The sequence below is a fragment of the Bidens hawaiensis genome, unplaced genomic scaffold, assembly GCF_021521415.1.
Source record: "Bidens hawaiensis isolate Kalapana, Puna unplaced genomic scaffold, B.hawaiensis_p1.1 tig00030763_1, whole genome shotgun sequence".
In the NCBI taxonomy this organism is placed as follows: domain Eukaryota; kingdom Viridiplantae; phylum Streptophyta; class Magnoliopsida; order Asterales; family Asteraceae; genus Bidens; species Bidens hawaiensis.
In genome coordinates, this window is record NW_027495132.1 from 186,467 (window position 1) to 208,853 (window position 22,387).

Below are 22,387 nucleotides of genomic sequence, written 5' to 3' on the forward strand. Positions count from 1 at the left end.
CCCATCCGAGCGGGACCGTCAGTCTCCCGCGGGTTCAGGAGCGACTGCAAGTCGTTCCCCTCTGAAATAAACAGGAAAAAAGTTAGAAGAAATTCTAAATCAACAAAAAGAAACAAAGCATACCGTAAGGAACAGAGTTCGAACCGTATTCGAGGACGATTGGGATCTTTTGCGCATCGGCAGCCTTCCACACCCGGCTCATCCCCAGCATCACCATCCCGGACTCCGCAAACCGGTAAACCGGAGATTGGACCCGAGATATCTTCGAAAACCATTCCGCCTCCTGGTAGCTGGAGGCGTGAAGGCTTGGGAGAGCTTACCCGTTCTTGAATTTCATGGCAATGGGGATGGCGCGAGCGGATATGAAGAAGAACTCCCGCTTCCACGAGCGAAGACTGCGCTCGGTCGCGCAGATCTTTAAACCCTTAATCCGGGTTGTCAATGTGTACCACCCCTGGATGCACCTCCAAGTATAGAAGGTCATCAGGCGGTCAACATAGGGCTCAATGCCCAAAATCCGGCACACCCACTCGAAGTAGCGTATCTTGGCAATGGGTGCAACTCGGTCAAATGAACGCCGTGCCTCTCAAGGACACGGTAAACAAACTTTGTCAATGGGAACCTAAGATTCCCATAGACAAAGAATGCAGCATAAACCCCGATCTTGCCTCTGGGGGCATCGTACACCGTCTGGTGGGGTTCAGGAAACTCAGGCTCGAGAGACTCGAGCATGAACTTCCTGACGACGTACCGATACAGATCGCCAGGCAGAGCACACTGGCACTCGCCAGCAGTACTCTTATCATCGACTGCAGATTCGAGATCACGAGACATCTTGTAAAAGAAGAAAACGATTTCGGGAGAATGCTTGCCTGAAAAGGTGAGTATTCGCCGGAAATCGCAAAGAAGATGAAGAGAAGAGTGAAAGTGTGAATTACAAAGAACCCTCTACCCCTTTATATACTAATCGCAATTAATGCGATGAAATTAATGCGGAAGAGAGAGAAAACGAAGGTGCAATGAAACTATGACACGTGGCAAAAAGCAAGCTGGCAACAGCTGTTGACAGGACGCATACCATTAATTTCGCGGCCACGCGCCCGAAAAATCGCGCCCACGCGCCTGAAAAAGCGTCTGGAATGACCATGTACTGTCACGTCACCATAACTTCCTGCACGATCTGACACAGTCAGAAGAAACCGTCGCACGACGTTTCAGAGTTTTGGACTGTTCTTTCCACCAACTCTTCGAATTTCAAAATTCAAAATTCAAAAAGATTAAAAAGTAAGCGGGAAAATACCCCTTACCTTGGCGAACAAGTAACCGTAAGACGGATGCGGGTACAGTGTAAAGGAAAAACCCTTCACATACCTAGCACCCGCAGGGAATTGAAGCCAAGTAAACCTTGGCGAACAAGTAACCGTAAGACGGATGCGGGTACAGTGTTAAGGCAAAACCCTTCACATACCTAGCACCCGCAGGGAATTGAAGCCAAGTAAACCTTGGCGAACAAGTAACCGTAAAACGGATGCGGGTACAGTGTTAAGGCAAAACCCTTCACATACCTAGCACCCGCAGGGAATTGAAGCCAAGTAAATCTTGGCGAACAAGTAACCGTAAGACGGATGCGGGTACAGTGTTAAGGCAAAACCCTTCACATACCTAGCACCCGCAGGGAATTGAAGCCAAGTATACCTCGGCAACCAAGTAACTATAAGCCGGGTGCGGGTACAGTGTAAAGGCAAAACCCTTCACATACCTAGCACCCGCAGGGAATTGACGCCAGGAATACCTTGGAAGTAAAGTAACCGTAAGACGAGCGCGGGTACAGTGTTAAGGCAAAACCCTTCACATACCTAGCGCTCCGCTGGGAATTGAAACCAAGAAGGATCTTCTGGGCAATGCTTGCGGAAACGGAAATAACATCCCCGCATAGCGGGAACGTCGAGAACTACGTTGTTTGAAGCTCTAGGAAGGAATTGGTGGTTTTAACATAATTGATCACTATGTTCAAAACAACCAAAACCTCATGGAGAATCCACACAAGGGGGACTCAACGCTCCTGACTTGCGAGGAGGTTACAGACCTACCCGCTTCATACCCAAAGACCAAGCAGGAAACTCGGGAATTTCTGCAAGTGACAAGGACTTCCGCGGGAGGAATCCCCATGGAAAACCTTAAAAAACCCCTTTTCAAAACCCTTTGCTTAAGTCCAAAAGTTCACCTCACTTTATTAAACACTCATGAGAAGAACATTGGACTGGGGGGACTTGAAGAGGTAGGTCCCAGCAGAGCCCAGTTGGACCCGCAAGACTCACCTTGAAGAGGAACGTCTGCGCAGAAACTAACTGGATCCGCAGGACCAACCATGCTCAGAGACGTGACGTCCTTACGCGCAGTACGCAAGCTGTTCCCGCAGGAAATGCCTCCCAATGGTGAAGGACTCCGCCTGTCCCCGCAGCCTCGGATACAAGCCATCAGGGAAGGCCACCCGCGCAGCAAGGCTACACGCACAAGGCACTTAGCTCTCAATCACTCAGTGTCACCTGAAGGAATGAGCGAAGCCGGGAACTATCCCGCACAAGGGCGGGAGGGGGAATACTCCCGCCCAAATAAGCCAGTCCGTACGATACAGGAAGATCTTCTGTACTGTACCTGACGAGGTATGGGAAAAAGATCTGACTAAAGATACGACAGCTTATTGACCACAGTATGGCGAGCAGCATGCTCCTGTACTGTGTCACTATTAGCCGCTGCCTACTTACCAACTACTGCCATACCACGTGCGTAGCCGGCAGTTGGTGGAAAAGGAATAGTACACAGCAGGCCTGGTCACTATCAGCCGCTGCCTACCCACCAACTACCAGCAGGGCACGTGCGTAGGCCACTGTTGGTGGAACAGGAACACTGTTGCAGCCGGCCACACCTCCTTGGAAACCTACCTTCGGCTATAAATACCACAAATGGTATGACCAACATATCTTATCTGATATTATCATATTATACCTGATATCTGCTCTAGCAATCTCTTAATATACACTTATATTTAAAGAGCAATCTAGTCTGATTCTCACGCCGGAGGGTGGTCACAAGGAGGAACCCCCCCCTTCTCAGTGACAAGCTCACGTTGTCTGTTTTGCAGGTTATCAGAAGAACCATCTTCTCAGGGTCTAACCCCTCGTGGGAAACATCTATCTAACCCCCAGGTTACCAGTAATCTGCCAGGGGTCCGGTTAGTGTTTCTTCAGTACCTTTTAGATAGTGAAGAATACGTTTAAGTAAGTTGAGATGCGGCTCCCTACAGTCATGTATGAATAAACATATTTGTTGTACGGCGTAAGCGAGATCAGGTCGAGTGAAGGTGAGGTATTGCAATGCCCTGGCGAGACTCCGATACAAGGAAGCATCGGCAACTGGAGACCCAATAGTAGCGCTGAGCTTGGAACCGATTTCGACAGGGGTGTTAATGGGTTTACAATTTGTCATTTCAGCCCTTGCTAATATATCCATAGCATATGAAGTTTGGGATAAAAATAGACCATTCTTTTTCCTTTCAACAATGATTCCAAGAAAATGATGTAGCGAACCGAGATCATTTATTTTAAACTCGGATGATAGGGACTTAATGACCCGGTTTAGAAGCACGTCATTTTATGCGGTTAATATTACATCGTCCATATACAACATGAGATGTGTCATTTGAGTGTCTTGTTTGTAGTGTCGCAAACGCTACTTTTGAAACCACACTTTGTGGTTTTCTTGTTACGTTGCTTAGTTCGTTGGCTAGAGAACCTGGAATAATTTACATGCTACGGATTGTAAAAAGGTGAAACACGAAAAAATAAGAAAAATCAAAAAAGCAGCTTTGGAATTGACTAGCACGACCTGTTTAAGGTTTTTTTTTTTTTTTGAAAAAAAGAATTTAATTACATTTCTACTTTCGGTTATTCCGTTTTCTATTTTTAGAATACACTTTTGCAATTTCCATTCAAATTTCAAGATTTTAATTATTTCTATAAATAATTAAAATTTGCTCTAGTGGCTCTAAATTATTTTCATTTTGTTTTTTTAAATCATTTTATTTATTTTTTTTATAAATGAGTTAAACGGGATGTTTTCTGTTATGGTTGAAATCTTTGATAAAGATAATAATATGCGTCGGATTCTGGTTGCATAATTTAACCTGTTAACCGGCCAATCTAACACGATTGACACCTACTTTAGGAGTTCAATAAGTCGTATCCATTTTGTTACACAATTTTAAGTTGATACAATAATTTTTCTTTTATACTAGCTAAGTTGACCAAAAATAAAGTTACTTAGCCCTAGTCTACAAATATTGGGTATAATCACTCATTATTATTCATCTGTATCAAATAGAAACTTGATACAATTATAATTGTATAACATGAATACTATAACACACCATTATTATGAATACGCAGAAGATTTAAAAACACGGAATAATGATTTCAAACCATAGCGACACAAGTTGACACAATATAAATTAATAAGCAGCTTCGGGATTGGCGGCTGCATAAGCCTCAATAGCGTTGTAGGTTTTCACATATAGTTCCTTTTCAAAGTTAAGAACCTCAGCAGACGGCTTCTCGTCACCTTTGCAGTTATAAATAACACTCTGCTTGAACACGCATCCTCCATCAGCAGAAAGTACAATCTTAACATGATGATTTATGGAGTCTAATATACCCATTAAGCAATCGCCTTCGAAAAATGTAAAGTTGAAGGTAAAGGTGCTCGCATCAATGACATCGTGCTTAAATTTTCCACTTGTGAATGGAACATCTGTGTTGAGCAATTGATGTTTAGAAAATATAAGAAATGAAATTGATAATAATAATAATAATAATAATAACGACAACGACGACAACAATATTAATAATAAACTCCATCAATACAAATTATATGAAAGATGATGGTAAGAACATTTCTTACCATCGCCGAATGTGAACAACCTTATCGATCCAACACCTCCATCACCCTCGACTAACTCAATGGACTTGAATACTTGAGGATTGACCTTGGGTGCGAGATCAGGGAAGTTCTTGAAAACTTTAAAAACCGACCCAGCTGGGAATTTGGAAGGGATCTCAAATTCGATACTAGCGGTAGTCATAATTAGTTTGTTTGATGGATAGATAGAATGTAAGAAAACAGTAAGATTTTGTTTGGGTGATTTGCAAGTGAAGCTTGGGCTATTTATAAGACAAAAGAATTGGAAAACTTGAGGCATTCAAGTGTTTGATTCATGTAAGCACATCAACTTTGACCGCTCTTGTGGAATAATATAGCGAAATATATGTGTTCAAATTTCAAAAGAGTAGAAAGTTGGAAAAGCAATGAAAGCATTCAAAGGTGAAGAATGCAAATTAAGATAGTTCTAGAACATCACGTAATAAAATAGTAGGCAGTTGGGTAGAATGGCTGTGAATAAAAGACTTTTTTAACATATGTTAGTTACTCATCTATATGTATATGTATGAATACATCCGTTTGCGGTGTTGTAAAAATCCCGACTATGCGTTGATTAATACCCGATTTCTCGCTAGTCCTCACTTCACTGGTTAATTTTGGGCTAATCGGCCAATTTAATCGGTCAATGGTCAAATCCGTTAAAAATCGGCGGTTTCTAGCGATATGCTAACAAAAATCAGCGGTTTACAGCGACATTTCAACCACAATAAGCAGTTTTCCAGCGAGATTCTAGCAAAAACCGGCGATTTTTAGCGAGATTCCAGCCAATTTCCGTCGAAAATGTGTTTGCGTATGTATAAAACTGAAAATTGCATTTAAAAATGTGTGTATATATAAAACTAAAAATTACACATTAAAATCCGATACGATTAATCCCGATTGATCACGATTAAATTAATCCGGATTAATCGCTAGTCCCCACCCCACCGTCCGACTAGCAACTAGCGATTTTTACAACACTGAACATTTGCATGGATAAGTTTGGGTTGATCGGGTTTGAACTTTAACAACAACCACAGTTTTGATTGGCCGTTGAATAATAACTTATTAGTTTTGGTTAAGTCTCTTCGAGATTTTTTACTACATTCACACCGAAGCCTTTAAACTTATATTTTCTTCATAACATAGAATGTGAAATGAATTGAAATCACCTAAAACCAATTTACAATGAAATCTCTTTAAAGTTAAATTTGATAGAAGCAATAGGTCAATAGATTTGTGAGTATATAAATTCAAGAAATAAAACCAATAAAATAAGTGTTTGCGAGTAAGATGGAGACACTGATGGCGAATGTTTCGAATATACAAATTAGTTCATACAAAATTTTGTATTTTAGATAATTTATATAGACGGAGGTGAAAACTCATATGAGAATGCAATTTCTGGCAATCTGGTAAAAAGTAATCTTCTCCTGGTAGTGAGGTTATTGAAACACACAGCTATGTTGAAGGTTTTCCTATTCAACTAACATAACTTCGGATTTAAATGTTTCATGCCGGTGAACTATATGGAGATCATAAACTTTGAGGGAACAATATTTGTTTGTTGCATAACTTATTAATAAGCAACATACATAATGCTAAAATTCTAATGGAGAACTAGCAAATAAAATGGAAAAAAAATTATCTTTAACAGATAATTCTAGGAGAAGCATGGGTAATATTTTTAGTTTATTTCTAAATTGATTGCATCCGGTTCATCTGGTTTGGTTAATTTGGTTATGACGATCATAACCAAAACTAACCCACATTTTTTATTAATCAGGCTATGGTATTACCTAACCACCGGTTAATTGTGCAGTTTGGTTAAGTCTGTAAATTTGGTTACGAGAGTTTATTTCATAACACTTCAATAATACAAGAGCATGATGAGCACATTTTAGCCACTTCAATTCTATAACATCAAAAGGCTATAAATCATCAAAAAGCTAGCAAAAAGTCCACAATCTACAAAATATCAGTTATAATCACTCATTATTATTTATCGTTATTAACTGAAGCTTGTTACACTAATTTATTCAAACCATTATTACGAATAAGCAGGAGATTAAAAACACAGGAATGAAACGATTTCAATCCATATAACGACACACATTGATGCAATATAAATTAATAAGCTTCCGGATGAGCAGCGGCGTAAGCCTCAATAGCATTGTAGGTTTTCACGTATAGTTCCTTTTCAAAGTTAAGAACCTCAGCAGACGGCTTCTCGTCACCTTTGCAGTTATATATAACTGTCTGCTTGAACACACATCCTCCGTCAGCAGATGGTACAATCTTAACATGATGATTTATGGAGTCTAATATACCCATTAAGCAATCGCCTTCAAAAAATGTAAAGTTGAAGGTAAAGGTGCTCGCATCAATGACATCGTGCTTAAATTTTCCACTTGTGAATGGAACATCTGCGTTGAGCAATTGATGTTTAGAAAATATAAGGAATGAAATTGATAATAATAACAACGACAACAACAATGTTAATAATAACAACAATAATAATAAACTCCATCGTTACAAATTATATGAATGATGATGTAATTTCTTACCATCGCCGAATGTGAACAACCTTATCGATCCAACACTCCCATCACCCTCGACTAAATCAATGGACTTGAATACTTGAGGGTTGACCTTGGGTGCAAGATCAGGGAAGTTCTTGAAAACTTTAAAAACCGACTCAGCGGGGAATTTGGAAGGGATCTCAAATTCGATACTAGCGGTACTCATGATTAGTTTGTTTGATAGATAGAATGTAAGAAAATAATAAGATTTTGTTTGGATGATTTGCAAGTAAAGCTTGGGCTATTTATAAGACAAAAGAGTTGGACAACTTCAGGCATTCAAATGTTTGATTCATGAAAACACATCAATTTTGACTACTCTTGTGGAATAATATAGTGTACTATATGTGCTCAAATTTCAAAAAAGTAGAAAGTTGGAAAAGCAATGAAAGCATTCAAAGGTGAAGAATGTAAATTAAGATAGTTCTAGAACATCACGTAATAAAAAGTAGACAGTTATGTAGAATGGCTGTGAATTATAAAGTTAAGACTTTTTAACATATGTTAGTGAAGAGGTAGGTCCCAGCAGAGACCAGTTGGTCCCGCAAGACTCACCTTGAACAGGGTTGTCTGCGCAAAGGCCATCTGCTCCCGCAGGACCCACCATGCTCATAGAATCTTACGCGCAGTACGCAAGCTGTACACGCAGGGAAAGCCTCCCAATGGTGAAGTACCCCGCCTGTTCCCGCAGTTGCGGATACAAGCCATCAGGGAAGGCTACCCGCAGACAGCAGGGCTACACGTACAAGACTAGCTACTTCAGCAGTCACGTGAAGGCATGAGCAAGGCGGGAACAATCCCGCCCAAATGAGCCAGTCTGATTCTGAAAGATCTTTTGTACCATACCTACCAAGGTATGGATAGGACAGACGATCTGACCAGAACAGCCCATGAGCCAATCACAGGGTGACAGCTCACCGACAACAGTGCGAGGAGGAGCACCCTCTAGTACTGTTTGTCACTATTAGCCGCTGCCTACTCACCAACCCTCACTGTGGAGCAGGCGCAGCCTACAGTTGGTGGAATAGTATTACTGTTGGCCGTAACCTATTCACCAACCAGCATGGCCTGCGTACAATCCACAGTCAGTGGGACGTGCATGGTCTACAGTTGGTGGAATAGTGCAGCCGACTTTATTACTGTTGGCTGTAACCTACCCACCAACCAGTATGGCCTGTGCGTAATCCACTGTTGGTTGAACAGGAATACTATTCAGCCGGCTGTACCTTCTAGAAAACCTACCTTCGGCTATAAATACTCCAATATCTTGGAATGGTAAGATCATCTACAATCTCGTATAACTTACTTGATAACTGCTCTTATAGTATTCATATACTTTTATATTCAAAGAGCAATATAGACTGATTCTCACGCCGGAGGGTGGTCACAAGGAGGAACCCCCCCTTCTCAGTGACGAGCTTACGGTGTCTGTTTTGCAGGTTCCCTGAAGTACAACTTACTCTGCTGGACCTAACCTTCGTGGGAAACATTACCTGGCCCCCAGATTACCTATAATCTGCCCGGGGTTACTTAGTGTTTCTTCATTGGCGCCATCCGTGCATAAAGCTAGAACTACATCCTTCTCCAGTTTTTCAAAACTTCCAAGATGACTAGAGAAATTCCGGTAACCACAACCCCAGCCACTGGGGTAAACACCGGCAACACAATGTTTACAAACACTACCCCAGCCACCCAAGCTGGGGCAAGTGAAATACATTTTACGAACACTACCCCAGTCACTCATGTAGGGGCAAGTGGAGTAAATATTCCACTGGGATTCACTGATGCCCAGCTGGAAAAACGACCTCGAGCCCCTCGCCAAACACTTGATCAAGTGAAGGCATGGGCCGAGGCACGTCAAAGAGAATTTCAGGCTGAGTTGGACGAACGCTTGCGTTCAGTCCAACAAGCTGAGGAATTCGGTAGTACTCGCCAGCACCTCAACATGAGTAGTGAGTACGAGTACTCAGACGGCGAGGGGGAAGACTCCGACACCGACGCGAACCCTCGCCATAGGACGAAAGGGAAGCGTAAGGAAACGGATCCCCAGCCAAAAAGGAATTTTGGGGAAGCATTCCAACCAGTCACAGAAAAAAGCGAGCGTGACTTCTCCAAGGCCTTTAGACCTACTGCTACAAACGCAGGAAGGTCAAAATTTGCAAGGGACATTGCAGAAGCAATCGCCCCGAGGAGTGCCAAACAAATGTCCAATATTGGCACATACGATGGTCTATCCGACCCAGATGACCATCTGAACAGGTTCATTGCGGGGGCAACCGTCAGTAACTGGACGGAACCCACGTGGTGCTACATGTTCCAGATGACTCTGGTAGGAGCAGCCAGAGCATGGTTCGACCGTTTACCGGTCCACCACATTTATGACTGGGCAGACTTCCAGAACAAGTTCAGTCAACAGTTTAGTCAACAGAGGAAACACACTGAGGAGCAGTGGACGATCCTCAACTGTGTCAGAGAAGAGGATGAATCCTTACTGGACTTCATCACCCGCTTCAACTCCAAGAAGGTGAGTCTGGGCAACATCAGTGAAGACCTCGTTCGCGCCGCTTTCATTCAGGGCGCTGAATACCCAGAACTCATCCGCACTCTGACGGGTAAAGACGGTATGCCATCCACGTGGGATGCCATAATGACGGCAACCAAGCGCTTTGCCGAAACAGAGAAACAGCTGGGAAGAGATCTCCCCCACAATACAAACCTCTACACGCAGAGGACAAGGGAGAATAATGTAAGAACCGCCCGGCTAAACAAAAAGAGGCGGCAAGGTATTTGGCAGTCAAGGATAAACTTTGACGCCCCCTCAAGCTCTCGCCCTCTGGTTGGCGGAAGGGACAAAACGCACCCTTTGAACCGGAAAAACCGCTGGACGCCACTCACCAAGAGCGTCACGGAGATATTTGCCACGGAAAAACTGCCATGGCCAAAAGCTCCAGTGATCCGACAGAAACCCAATGCGGATCAAAGCAAGTCTTGTGACTTCCATGGGACAAAGGGCCATAGCACTGAGGAGTGCACATCCTTGAGGGACATCGTCGAGACATTCGTCAAGGATGGGAGGCTCGCACACCTCGTGGCATCTATCAAGAAGGGAGGAAGGAACGACAACAGGTACAGGGGTAACGGACGGAAGCCCGTCGACATTAGCATCAACATGGTCCATGGTAAGGTCAGAGGAAGAAAGAGACCAATGACCGAACCATGCGCATGGAAGGAAGCAGAAGTGCGCTTCCCGCGAGTGCCGGGAGGCCCAAACAAAGAAGGCCCCATTGTCATTAAAAGCCAGCTGGGGCACTACATCACCTCCCGCACCCTCGTTGACAATGGCGCATCGTCGACAGTGATGTACAGGCAGTTCTTCGACAAGCTCGATGATGAAGACAAGGAACGCCTGGAGACGGTCTACGCTTCAATGGAAGGGTTTGACGGCAGCATGAACACTCCCTTGGGCATCCTATCTTTCCCCGTCACTCTCACTGATGGGAATTATTCACGCACGGAGGATGTGGATTTTGTTGTGATGAAAAAACCACATCATACGTATGACATCCTATTCGGGAGAGACGGGATGGCAAGATTCAACGCTGTGGTATCCTCAGTCCACGGCATGATGGGATGGCCAACAACTGAAGGCGTAGCGATGATCACGGGCATTCCCCAGGTATGCATCGCATCTGTCTCCTCTAAACCCAAACCGAAGATGGCCAAACAAACCATCACTGAGCCTGAACAGTGGGCATTCAATGGGAAATATCCCGATCAGGCCGTTACCATTGGCCCGACAATTGTTGATCCAACACGCACCTTACTCAAGCGCTTACTGCAGCGAAACGCAGACATCTTCGCGTGGACACCAGCCGACATGACTGGTGTACCCCGGGGAAAGGCAGAGCATAAGCTCAAATGCGATCCGGCCGTAACGCCGATCGTACAAAAGCGCAGAGTAATGGGGCCCGAGCAAACCAACGCGTGCAGAACCCAAGTCAAGGAACTCCTTGATGCGGGCATCGTGCGCGTTAGCAAATATCAAACATGGGTTGCAAATCCCGTAATGGTACCGAAGAATAACAAACAATGGCGCATGTGCATAGATTTCAAAGATTTGAATAAAGCATGCCCCAAAGATTGTTATCCGTTGCCAGAAATTGATCTCAAGGTGGATTCGGTGGCACCATTTCGCCTTAAATGCTTCTTGGATGCGTATAAGGGGTACCATCAAATCCACATGGCTGTGGATGACCAGGACAAAACCGCCTTTCGGACGCCCGATGGCACATTTTGTTATAAAATGATGCCGTTCGGACTTAAGAACGCGGGGTCCACGTACCAACGACTAATGGACAAAGAGTTTCACGCCCAAATTGGGAGAAACTTGGAAGTCTATATGGATGATTTGGTCATCAAAAGCCCCGAGCCAGAGACGATGTTGAAAGACATTGAGGAAACTTTCAACACGCTCAGAAAGATAAACATGAAGCTCAACCCGAGCAAGTGTTCATTTGGGGTGGAAGAAGGGAAGTTCTTAGGGGTCATTATTACTAAAGATGGCTTCAGAGCGAACCCTGAAAAGGTCGAAGCCATTGTCAAAATGGAATCACCTACCACCATAAAACAGGCTCAAACACTTAATGGACGACTAGTCGCGCTTAACCGCTTTTTGGCAAACCATGCGGATAGGTCGTTCCCTTTTGTGTCAACACTAAGAAATTGTTTAAAGAAAACGCACTTCCGCTGGACACCAGAAGCGGAAGCAGCTTTCCAGGAGATTCGATCACGCCTGATCGAACTCCCAACACTCACAGCACCACAAGCGGGAGAGGAGTTAATCCTATACCTCTCCGCAACAGATAGAGCAACCGGGGCAGTCCTGCTTGTAGAACGAAAAGGCATCCAGATGCCAATCTATTATGTTAGCCGCGTGCTGGCAGACGCGGAAACCCGGTACTCTACCCTGGAAAAACTGGTCTTGGCACTTATACACGCTTCACGCAGGTTGAGACGATATTTCCAGGGTCACCCAATCACTATTCTCACCAACTTCAAACTCTCAAATGTTCTAGGCAAACCCGAGTTATCGGGACGCCTAGCCAAATGGGCAATTGAATTGGGAGAATATGCGATTCAATACAAGCCGAGACCAGCCATTAAAGGCCAGGTCCTGGCTGATTTTATTGCCGAAGTCCCCGCTGCGCGGGAGAAAGAGTGCCAGGAGGAGGTTCAACCCTCCCCAGCACACGAAATCGATGAGGTCTGGCGACTCTATACTGATGGAGCAGCTAGTAACGAGGGTTCAGGCGCAGGGTTAAAATTAACAAACCCAGCAGGCCAGGAATATACTTATGCTATTCGGCTGGATTTCCCAAGTACGAATAACGAAGCTGAATATGAAGCATTCCTGGCCGGATTGAGGATTGCGCGTAAAATGGGTGTAAAAAATTTGGAAGCCCATGTAGATTCCATGCTAGTGGCAAACCAAATAAACGGGACGTACACGGCTGTAAATGACACAATGGCCCTGTACCTTGCCCAGGCCAAAGCCATCATGCGCGATTTTAATGATTGTAAAGTGATACATGTCAAGCGCAGCGAAAACAAATCTGCGGATGCGTTAAGCAAGCTTGCATCACTGGCCTTCACCCACTTGGGTAAGGACATCCGCGTGGAACTCCTCGAAACACCATCAGTCCCGCACAAGGAAATTTGTGTCATCCAAACCGGTACAGAAACATGGATGACCCCAATAATAAAATACCTTGAAGCAGGAACGTTACCAGAGTCGAAGTCACAGGCAAGAAAACTACGCTGTAAAGCACTGAATTATCAGCTGGTCAATGACACCCTTTACAGACGTAACTTTCTTGGCCCATTGTTAAGATGCGTGGACAACCAAGATGCTGACTACCTCCTAAGGGAGGTTCACGAAGGCATCTGTGGAGTACACGCAGGCCCCCGCGCTGTGGTAGCCAAGCTAAACAACGCGGGATACTTCTGGCCGGGTATGCATATGGACGCGTTGGCATACATCAGAAAATGCAGATCTTGTCAGCTTTACGCACCCAACACGCATCGCCCGAAAAATGAACTTGTTCCTGTCACTTCCTCATGGCCATTTCAGAAGTGGGCCATTGACGTGACAGGCCCATTTCCAACAGCAGCTGGGAATGTTCAGTTCCTAGTGGTGGCCATTGACTACTTCACCAAATGGATAGAAGCGAAACCTTTAGCCCAAACAACCGCAAAGCATATCAAAAAATTTATTTGGGAATTTATTATTTGTCGTTTTGGACTTCCACAGAATTTGGTAAGCGACAATGGCACCAACTTTGCTGACAAGAAGCTACAGCAGTGGCTGAAAGAACTTCAAATCACCCACACCTTTACCTCAGTGGCACACCCGCAAGGTAACGGTGAGGTAGAAAGAGCAAACAAGAGCATCGTCGAAGGCATCAAGAAAAGACTCTTGGAACACAGATCCGGCTGGGTGGACGAGCTTCCGCACGTCCTTTGGGCAAACAGAACGCTGAAGAAGACCAGTACGGGAGAAACCCCGTTCAGTCTCACTTATGGCACTGAAGCCATGATCCCAGTCGAAATCGGTTTACCCTCACCAAGGGTCTTAATCCAACCAGAAGACAATGATGCGGAAAGACGGTTAGACCTTATGCTAACCGAAGAGCGCAGAGACTTAGCCGCCGTGCGTGAAGAAAACTACAAACGACAAATGCAAAAGTACTACAACACGCGGGTAAAACTCTGCAACTTCAAGGAAGGAGACTACATACTGCGTAACAACGAGGCTTCGAACCAACAACGCCCAGGAAAGTTGGCCCCGATTTGGGAAGGGCCATACATCATCAAAGAAGTTCTGGGAAAGGGCGCGTACCGGCTCGAAAGGCTCGATGGCACTCCCATCCCTAGAACATGGAATGGAGCTCAATTACGCAAATGTTATATGTAGATCAATTCCAACTTGTAAAGAAAAGGCCTAGAGCCACTTCTAATGGAAATGATTCTCCTTTCATGATGTATTGATAGCTTGTAACCTATGAACTTCCCTTACGGGAAGAAGTAGTTGCGTGTGGAAGGCGGCAATACCCGCATAAACACAACGCCAAAATGTTAAAAAGTTCTAAGGAAAACCTACACGCAGGTCAGATGAAGGTAAAGTTTAGACATCCTTGTAAGTGCAAGTGACGGTCTTACCCGCACAATCACGAACAAGGAAGCCAAACTTAACTTACCATCTACCACGTTAAAAGGTTAACTTATGAACACTTAAAAAAGAAGAAAAACCTACACGCAGGTCAGATATAGGTCTGAAGTTAAAGCCATCCTACTAAGTGCAAGTGACGGTTACACCCGCACAATCACGAAAGAGGAAGCGAAAACTTTAGTCCATTATCAACCACGTTCAAAGGTTTAACTTAATGCCTTAGAAATTTCGAAAAGGAAACCTACACGCAGGTCAGATAGAGGGTAAAGATTAGCCATCCTACCAAGTGCAAGTGACGGTTTTACCCGCACAATCACGAGGGAGGAGGCGAAACTTTAACCCATCATCAACCACGTTCAAAGGTTCTTATTCTAAACACTTGGAAAATTGCTAAATCAAACTAAGTATGCAAGTCATAAGTTTATAAAGCAAGGAACCCAAGGAAGGAAATAACAATCTTATACGCAAAGAGATTAATATTTCACAATCAATTACAAGAATGGCTGGGTAACTACCCGCCTAAAAGAAATCTATACAAAGCTAAGTCTATCCTAGCAGCGGGAAGGGATCTTCAGGATCAGGCTTCAGGGCCACCTCCGCTTGGGCCAGCACCATCAGAGCGCGGCTGCCCAAGGAAAGCCTTAAGGATGTTTAGCCCATCATCAGCAGCAGCGACTTCATTCACCTTCTCCACCACTGGATGCGGGAAGGCAGCGTACTGATTCACAGCTTGGTCATAAGCAGCTTCAGTATTAACATTGAATAAAGGGAAGTTGGAGGGCGGAAAGCCTCTCTCAGCAAACCCTAGACCAAGCAGGAAGCCAGTCTTCTGCCCATCCTCATGAGAAGCGTTGAGGGCTGCGCTCATTGCATCGTCGTAAGAGGTCTCTGAGAGGACCTGACGCACAACCTACAAAAGAATACTTAGAACATTTTCTAATTACGAGCAGAAAGCGTAAAGAAAAAGAGGATACCTGAGGCAACGCTTCTCGAAGCAACCATTGGAGGGTAGCTTGACTTTCTTTACAAGCACGTTCGGCTCCGCTTTTATCAAGGTTGGCAAGTTGAACTTCCTTGGCGGCAGCTTCTTCGACGCTTTTGAGTTTCCTTTCAGTACGGTCAAGCACCCCCCTCTGGTCAAGGATCTCCTGCAGCTTCTTGGCATCTTCCATTGCCAAGGCGTCATGAGCATGCTGAAGAGCCTTTAATTTGCATTTAAGCTGCTCATTCTCTTCGCGAAGTGGCTCAGCAACAGCTTCAGCCTTGGCAGCCCTCTCAGTTGAGTTTCGCGCAGTCTCCTTGGCCAGCCGAAGCTGTTCATTCACAGCTTGGGCAGCCTTGGAGCGGGCCTCGAGTCGCGCCTGGACTTCAACCTCAAGGGCCTTGAATGCCTTCTCCTTCTCGGCTGCGGCAGCGGCCAACTGCCGGTTCTCCTCCCGAAGAGCCCGCGCTTCAGATATATCTTTGGCGCGAGCTGCTTTTAACTTGTCGTTTTCACGACAAAGCAGCTCGACGCGGGGCTGCGTTCGGGCCTGGAGAACCCGAAGCTCATTGGTTAGCCTACCCTCTTGGTAGCTAGCCATGGCTTCCCCCAACGCACCATGAGGAGCAGCGTGGCGAGCCCAGTCCACGCACTCCACAGGGGTGCGAAGGGTTGTTCCTCGGCGTATGTTCCATCTTGGAACATACACTTCATTGGAATCCGACACTGCAAAAGAAACAAAGGCAGTTAGGAAAAGATGATAAAAATATGTAAAGGAAAAAGAACCCTACGTACCTGTAGGGTCAATAACAGGCCGATAGCCGCCAAACCCATCACCTGAACCTAAAGGAAATCCATCCAACAGGTCAGGCAGACGGGAAGGTGGCATAGATCGGCGGGAAGCCTGGCGCATACCTGAAGGTCCGGCCGTCGGTGCCGGTGGCGCAGGTATAGTGGCAGCCGCTGTGGTAGCCATGGTTGGCGCCACCTCCTCAGCAACAGTAACCGCCGGCTCCGTGAAAGATGCTGTAAAAATTGCACTCACGGCCGGCGGAGACACCTTCTCAGCTGGAACAGCCTCAGGAAGGCTGGAACCAGCGGAAGCAGGCGTAGACGCCTGGGTCGATGCCTCGGGAAGGCTGACCGAGCCTACCGTCATTGGCGGGGGAATACTTGCTCCAACTCCACCCTGGAATGCGTCAACATCCACACCTACACAAGCAAAAGTGTTAGAAAAATTTATTTTAAACAACAAATCTAGACAAGAATTATGGGGGTACTTACGGGGTTTCTTGAGCTTGAACGCACGGACGAGCGGGGGCGAACCCGATGGAGCCGGCCTCTTGACACCGGTAACCGTCGTTGCCGCTGCCTCCTCGGAGGTGACACCTGCAGCCTCCGGAGCGGTGGTCTCTTCACCACCGGGCTTCCCCGCCACCTCTGCATTATCTGACTCCGAGTCAGATAGGACTACCGGGTCGGCCGTAGAGGCCACCTTCTCCTTGCCCTTCGCGACGGCAGCCTTTCTCTTCCGCACCAGTGGAGGACCTTCTGCGGATTCCTCAGAAGAAGAAATGTCATGAACTCCAGCAGCAGGCACAGCTTTGAGAGGTTCAGGGTAGAAGATAGGCTTACCTGGCCGACGGTGGCTCAGGATCTCTTGGCCTGGCGGGTAAACCTCCACGAACCGACCCGCAGTCTGCTCGAGGATGGGCAACTCGTTCTCGTCCAGAGCACGAGTACCCATCCGCGCAGGACCATCTTCCTCCCGCGGATTCAGGAGCGACTGAAGATCGTTACCCTCTGAAATCAACAAGAAAGTTAGAAAAAATCGTAGTCAGCAAAAAAGAAACAAGACATACCATAAGGGGTAGAGTTCGAACCATATTCAAGGACGATCGGAACCTTATCCGCATTCGCCGCCTTCCACACCCGGCTCATCCCCAGCATCACCATCGCCGACTCCGGAAAACGGAAAACCGGGGACTGGACCCGGGATATCTTCGAAAACCATTCCGCCTCCTCGTAGTTAAGGGCGGGAAGGTTCGGAAGCGCCTGGCCATTCTTAAACTTCATGGCGATGGGGACGGCGCGAGCGGATATGAAGAAGAACTCTCTTCTCCATGAGCGAAGACTCCGCTCGGTGGTACAAATCTTTAAACCCTTTATACGGGTTGTAAGAGTGTACCACCCCTGGATGCACCTCCAAGTGTAGAAGGTCATCAGACGGTCAACAAAGGGCTCAAGGCCCAGTATCCGGCACACCCACTCAAAGTGCCGGACCTTGGCAATGGCCATGGGGTGCACCTCTGTCAGGTGCACACCGTGCCTCTCCAGGACACGGTACACAAACTTTGTCAACGGAAACCTAAGGTTTCCGTAGACAAAGAATGCAGCATAAACCCCGATCTTGCCACTAGGGGCATCGTACACAGTATGGTGGGGTTCAGGAAACTCAGGCTCGAGAGACTCGAGCATGAACTTCCTGACGATATACTGGTACAGATCGACAGGAAGAGAACACTGGCATTCGCCAGCAGTCTTCTGATCATCAGTATCATGAGAAGACATGGTGGAAAAAAGAAAAAGATTTCAGAGTAAGGCTTTACTGAACAGAAAAATTTGCCGGAAATTACTTGAGAAGAAGAAGAAAGGTGAAAGTGTGAATTACAGATAACTCTCTTCCCCTTTATATAGTAATCGCAATTAATGCGGTGAATTTAATGCGGAGGAGAGAGAAATCAAAGGTGCAATGAAACTATGACACGTGGCAAAAAGCAGGCTGGCAACAGCTGTTGAAAGGACGTGTGCCAGTAATTTCGCGGCCACGCGCCAGAAAAATCACGCCCACGCGCCTGAAAAAGCGACTGGAATGACCATGTTCTGTCACGTCACCATAACTTCCTGCACGTCCTGACACAGTCAGAAGAAACTGTCGCGCGACGTTTCAGAGGTTTGGACTGTTCTTATCTTTTCACCAACTCTTCGAATTTCAAAATTCAAAATTCGAAAATATTAAAAAGTAAGCGGGAAAATCCCCCCTTACCTTGGCAAACAAGTAACCGTAAGACGGATGCGGGTACAGTGTTAAGGCGAAACCCTTCACACACCTAGCACCCGCAGGGAATTGAAGCCAAGAAAACCTTGGCAAACAAGTAACCATAAGACGGATGCGGGTACAGTGTTAAGGCGAAACCCTTCACATACCTAGCACCCGCAGGGAATTGAAGCCAAGTATTCCTCGGCAACCAAGTAACTATAAGACGGGTGCGGGTACAGTGTAAAGGCAAAATCCTTCACATACCTAGCACCCGCAGGGAATTGACGCCAGGAATACCTTGGAAGTAAAGTAACCGTAAGACGAGCGCAGGTACAGTGTTAAGGCAAAACCCTTCACATACCTAGCGCTCCGCTGGGAATTGAAACCAAGAAGGATCTTCTGGGCAATGCTTGCGGAAACGGAAATAACATCCCCGCATAGCGGGAGCGTCGAGAACTACGTTGTTTGAAGCTCCAAGATGGAATTGGTGGTCTTAACATAATTGATCACTATGTTCGAAACTACCAAAACCTCATGGAAAATACGTACAACTGGGACTCAATGCTCCTGACTTGCGAGGAGGTTACAGACCTACCCGCATCATACCCAAAGACCAAGCAGGAAACTCGGGCATTTCTGCAAGTGACAAGGACTTCCCATGGAAAACCTTACAAAACCCTTTTCAAAACCCTTTGCTTAAGTCCAAAAGTTCACCTCACTTTATTAAACACGCATGAGAAGAACATTGGACTGGGGGGACTTGAAGAGGTAGGTCCCAGCAGAGACCAGTTGGTCCCGCAAGACTCACCTTGAACAGGGTTGTCTGCGCAAAGGCCATCTGCTCCCGCAGGACCCACCATGCTCATAGAATCTTACGCGCAGTACGCAAGCTGTACACGCAGGGAAAGCCTCCCAATGGTGAAGTACCCCGCCTGTTCCCGCAGTTGCGGATACAAGCCATCAGGGAAGGCTACCCGCAGACAGCAGGGCTACACGTACAAGACTAGCTACTTCAGCAGTCACGTGAAGGCATGAGCAAGGCGGGAACAATCCCGCCCAAATGAGCCAGTCTGATTCTGAAAGATCTTTTGTACCATACCTACCAAGGTATGGATAGGACAGAAGATCTGACCAGAACAGCCCATGAGCCAATCACAGGGTGACAGCTCACCGACAACAGTGCGAGGAGGAGCACCCTCTAGTACTGTTTGTCACTATTAGCCGCTGCCTACTCACCAACCCTCACTGTGGAGCAGGCGCAGCCTACAGTTGGTGGAATAGTATTACTGTTGGCCGTAACCTATTCACCAACCAGCATGGCCTGCGTACAATCCACAGTCAGTGGGACGTGCATGGTCTACAGTTGGTGGAATAGTGCAGCCGACTTTATTACTGTTGGCTGTAACCTACCCACCAACCAGTATGGCCTGTGCGTAATCCACTGTTGGTTGAACAGGAATACTATTCAGCCGGCTGTACCTTCTAGAAAACCTACCTTCGGCTATAAATACTCCAATATCTTGGAATGGTAAGATCATCTACAATCTCGTATAACTTACTTGATAACTGCTCTTATAGTATTCATATACTTTTATATTCAAAGAGCAATATAGACTGATTCTCACGCCGGAGGGTGGTCACAAGGAGGAACCCCCCCTTCTCAGTGACGAGCTTACGGTGTCTGTTTTGCAGGTTCCCTGAAGTACAACTTACTCTGCTGGACCTAACCTTCGTGGGAAACATTACCTGGCCCCCAGATTACCTATAATCTGCCCGGGGTTACTTAGTGTTTCTTCAGTTAGTTATTCATATATATGTGTACGAATACAAACGTTTGCATGGATCAGTTTGGGTCGTCCGGGTTTAAACTGTAACAATAACCACCGTTTTGGTTGGCCGTTGAATAATAACTTATTACTTGTTAGTTTTGGTTAAGTCAATTACCGTTTTAATATATATATATATATATATATGATTAGGTTAATTTCAGAAGTGTTTTTTAGTGCGAGAAATGAATTTAACTAATCATATTTTTCTTTTGTTTTATCATTTATTTAATATTAAGGGTATTAAAGTAAGACATGTATTTATTCATATTTGGCAAATCATAATTTATGGGGGAGTTACAATTAATTAATTTTTTTATTTGTTTTCAATTTTCCCCTATATACCCAGACCAACTATATTGAATTCTTCTTTTATTTTATTTTATTATGCAACTAGGATAGTGCCCGTGTTATACACGGGTAGAACATATTTAAAACGTAATATATATGTGATATTATAAATTTAGTAAAATGCAAATGTCATATTTATATAAAAAAATATACCTTTACATAAATTATGAGATATTAAATTGTTACTTAATTTAAATACAAAACCATACAAATACTAACAGAGATAAATAAAAAGTTAAAATATCTTTATAACTTATAATATGAAAACAAAAATCACATATTAATTGAAAGTTAACCGTCTAATTAAATCAACATCCAAAATGTCATGCTTCACACACAATAACTGAAATATAACAAAAATAAACATTGTGTAAATTTCAACACAGATACATTAGAAAAAAAAATAAACAATTAGTGATAAGGAAATTAATTAATAAAAAGAAAAACTTTACATAGACATAATTGAAGAAAGCATACTTTGATGGTGTTTATGATATCCAAAGCAATTTGAAACCAGTAAAATGCCAAAACCTATTAATACAACACCTCAAATTAGTTACAAATTCAAACAATACCTTAATTTATATCCTAAATTACTGCAAAATTAATAGTAATGAAACCCGTATTTGAATTAGTTACAAATTAAATATTTTGTTAATTAGATTGCATATATAAATTGTTTCAAAAGATTTTGATTTTAATAGTTTCCAAATAATTTTGAATGAATAGTAATAAAAGTTTTCATTCTATTTTGAGAAATATTTATTTTATGCTGAGACCGTTTAAAACTTAACGAGTTAGTCAAACCTATAAAACAAACATTTATTAAAAAAATTTAAGAGTTTTAAAAGAGCATTTAAACAATTTATAAGATATAAACATTTGTTTTTCTAAATTTATAAAGTTAATTGATTAGGTGTTTAACTTTTAAACTTAACATATTTAAATAAAGTCAGCTACTATAAAATGAAAGTTTAAAAATTTTAAAATGAATTATGATTTTTTTTTGTGTGTATTGATTGATAAATGCTCATTAAATCAATTACTATTGTTTGACTAATATTATACTAAATAAAGGAATGTGTTAAATATAGTAAACTAATATTTTAATTATTATAACAGTTAGGTTCATATTCATATATAATAAGATTTTCAAAATTTAAATTGATAGGTCATAAAAATAAATTAATATTAGTGAAACTTGGAAAAAGGTGTATTAGGAACAAAAAATCACAATATATAAACATAATTTTAAGTAACAAACATATTAAACATCGTATCGATTAACCGATAATTTAAAAAAATCATACCTTTAAACCCTAAATAGATTAAAACATAAATCGATTAATAGGAATAGATTAAATATCAAATCTATTAGCCGTTAGTATAAAAAATCATGCAGTT

At 44.0% G+C, this 22,387-nt stretch overlaps 2 protein-coding genes across 2 annotated transcripts; both read right to left on the reverse strand.

Moving 5' to 3' along the window:
- Positions 1–4,471: 4,471 nt before the first annotated feature.
- Positions 4,472–5,169, reverse strand: LOC143580916 (root allergen protein-like). The gene is made up of 2 exons (XM_077063824.1): positions 4,957–5,169; positions 4,472–4,806 (listed from the first exon to the last, which is right to left on the reverse strand). Exons 1-2 carry the CDS (start codon positions 5,135–5,137, stop codon positions 4,508–4,510), a joined length of 480 nt encoding a protein of 159 aa, XP_076919939.1. The 5' UTR covers positions 5,138–5,169; the 3' UTR covers positions 4,472–4,507.
- A 1,836-nt stretch (positions 5,170–7,005) lies between these two features.
- LOC143580918 (root allergen protein-like) lies at positions 7,006–7,771 on the reverse strand. The gene is made up of 2 exons (XM_077063826.1): positions 7,542–7,771; positions 7,006–7,400 (listed from the first exon to the last, which is right to left on the reverse strand). The coding sequence occupies exons 1-2, from the start codon at positions 7,720–7,722 to the stop codon at positions 7,105–7,107; spliced, it is 477 nt and encodes a 158-aa protein (XP_076919941.1). The 5' UTR covers positions 7,723–7,771; the 3' UTR covers positions 7,006–7,104.
- Positions 7,772–22,387: the final 14,616 nt, after the last annotated feature.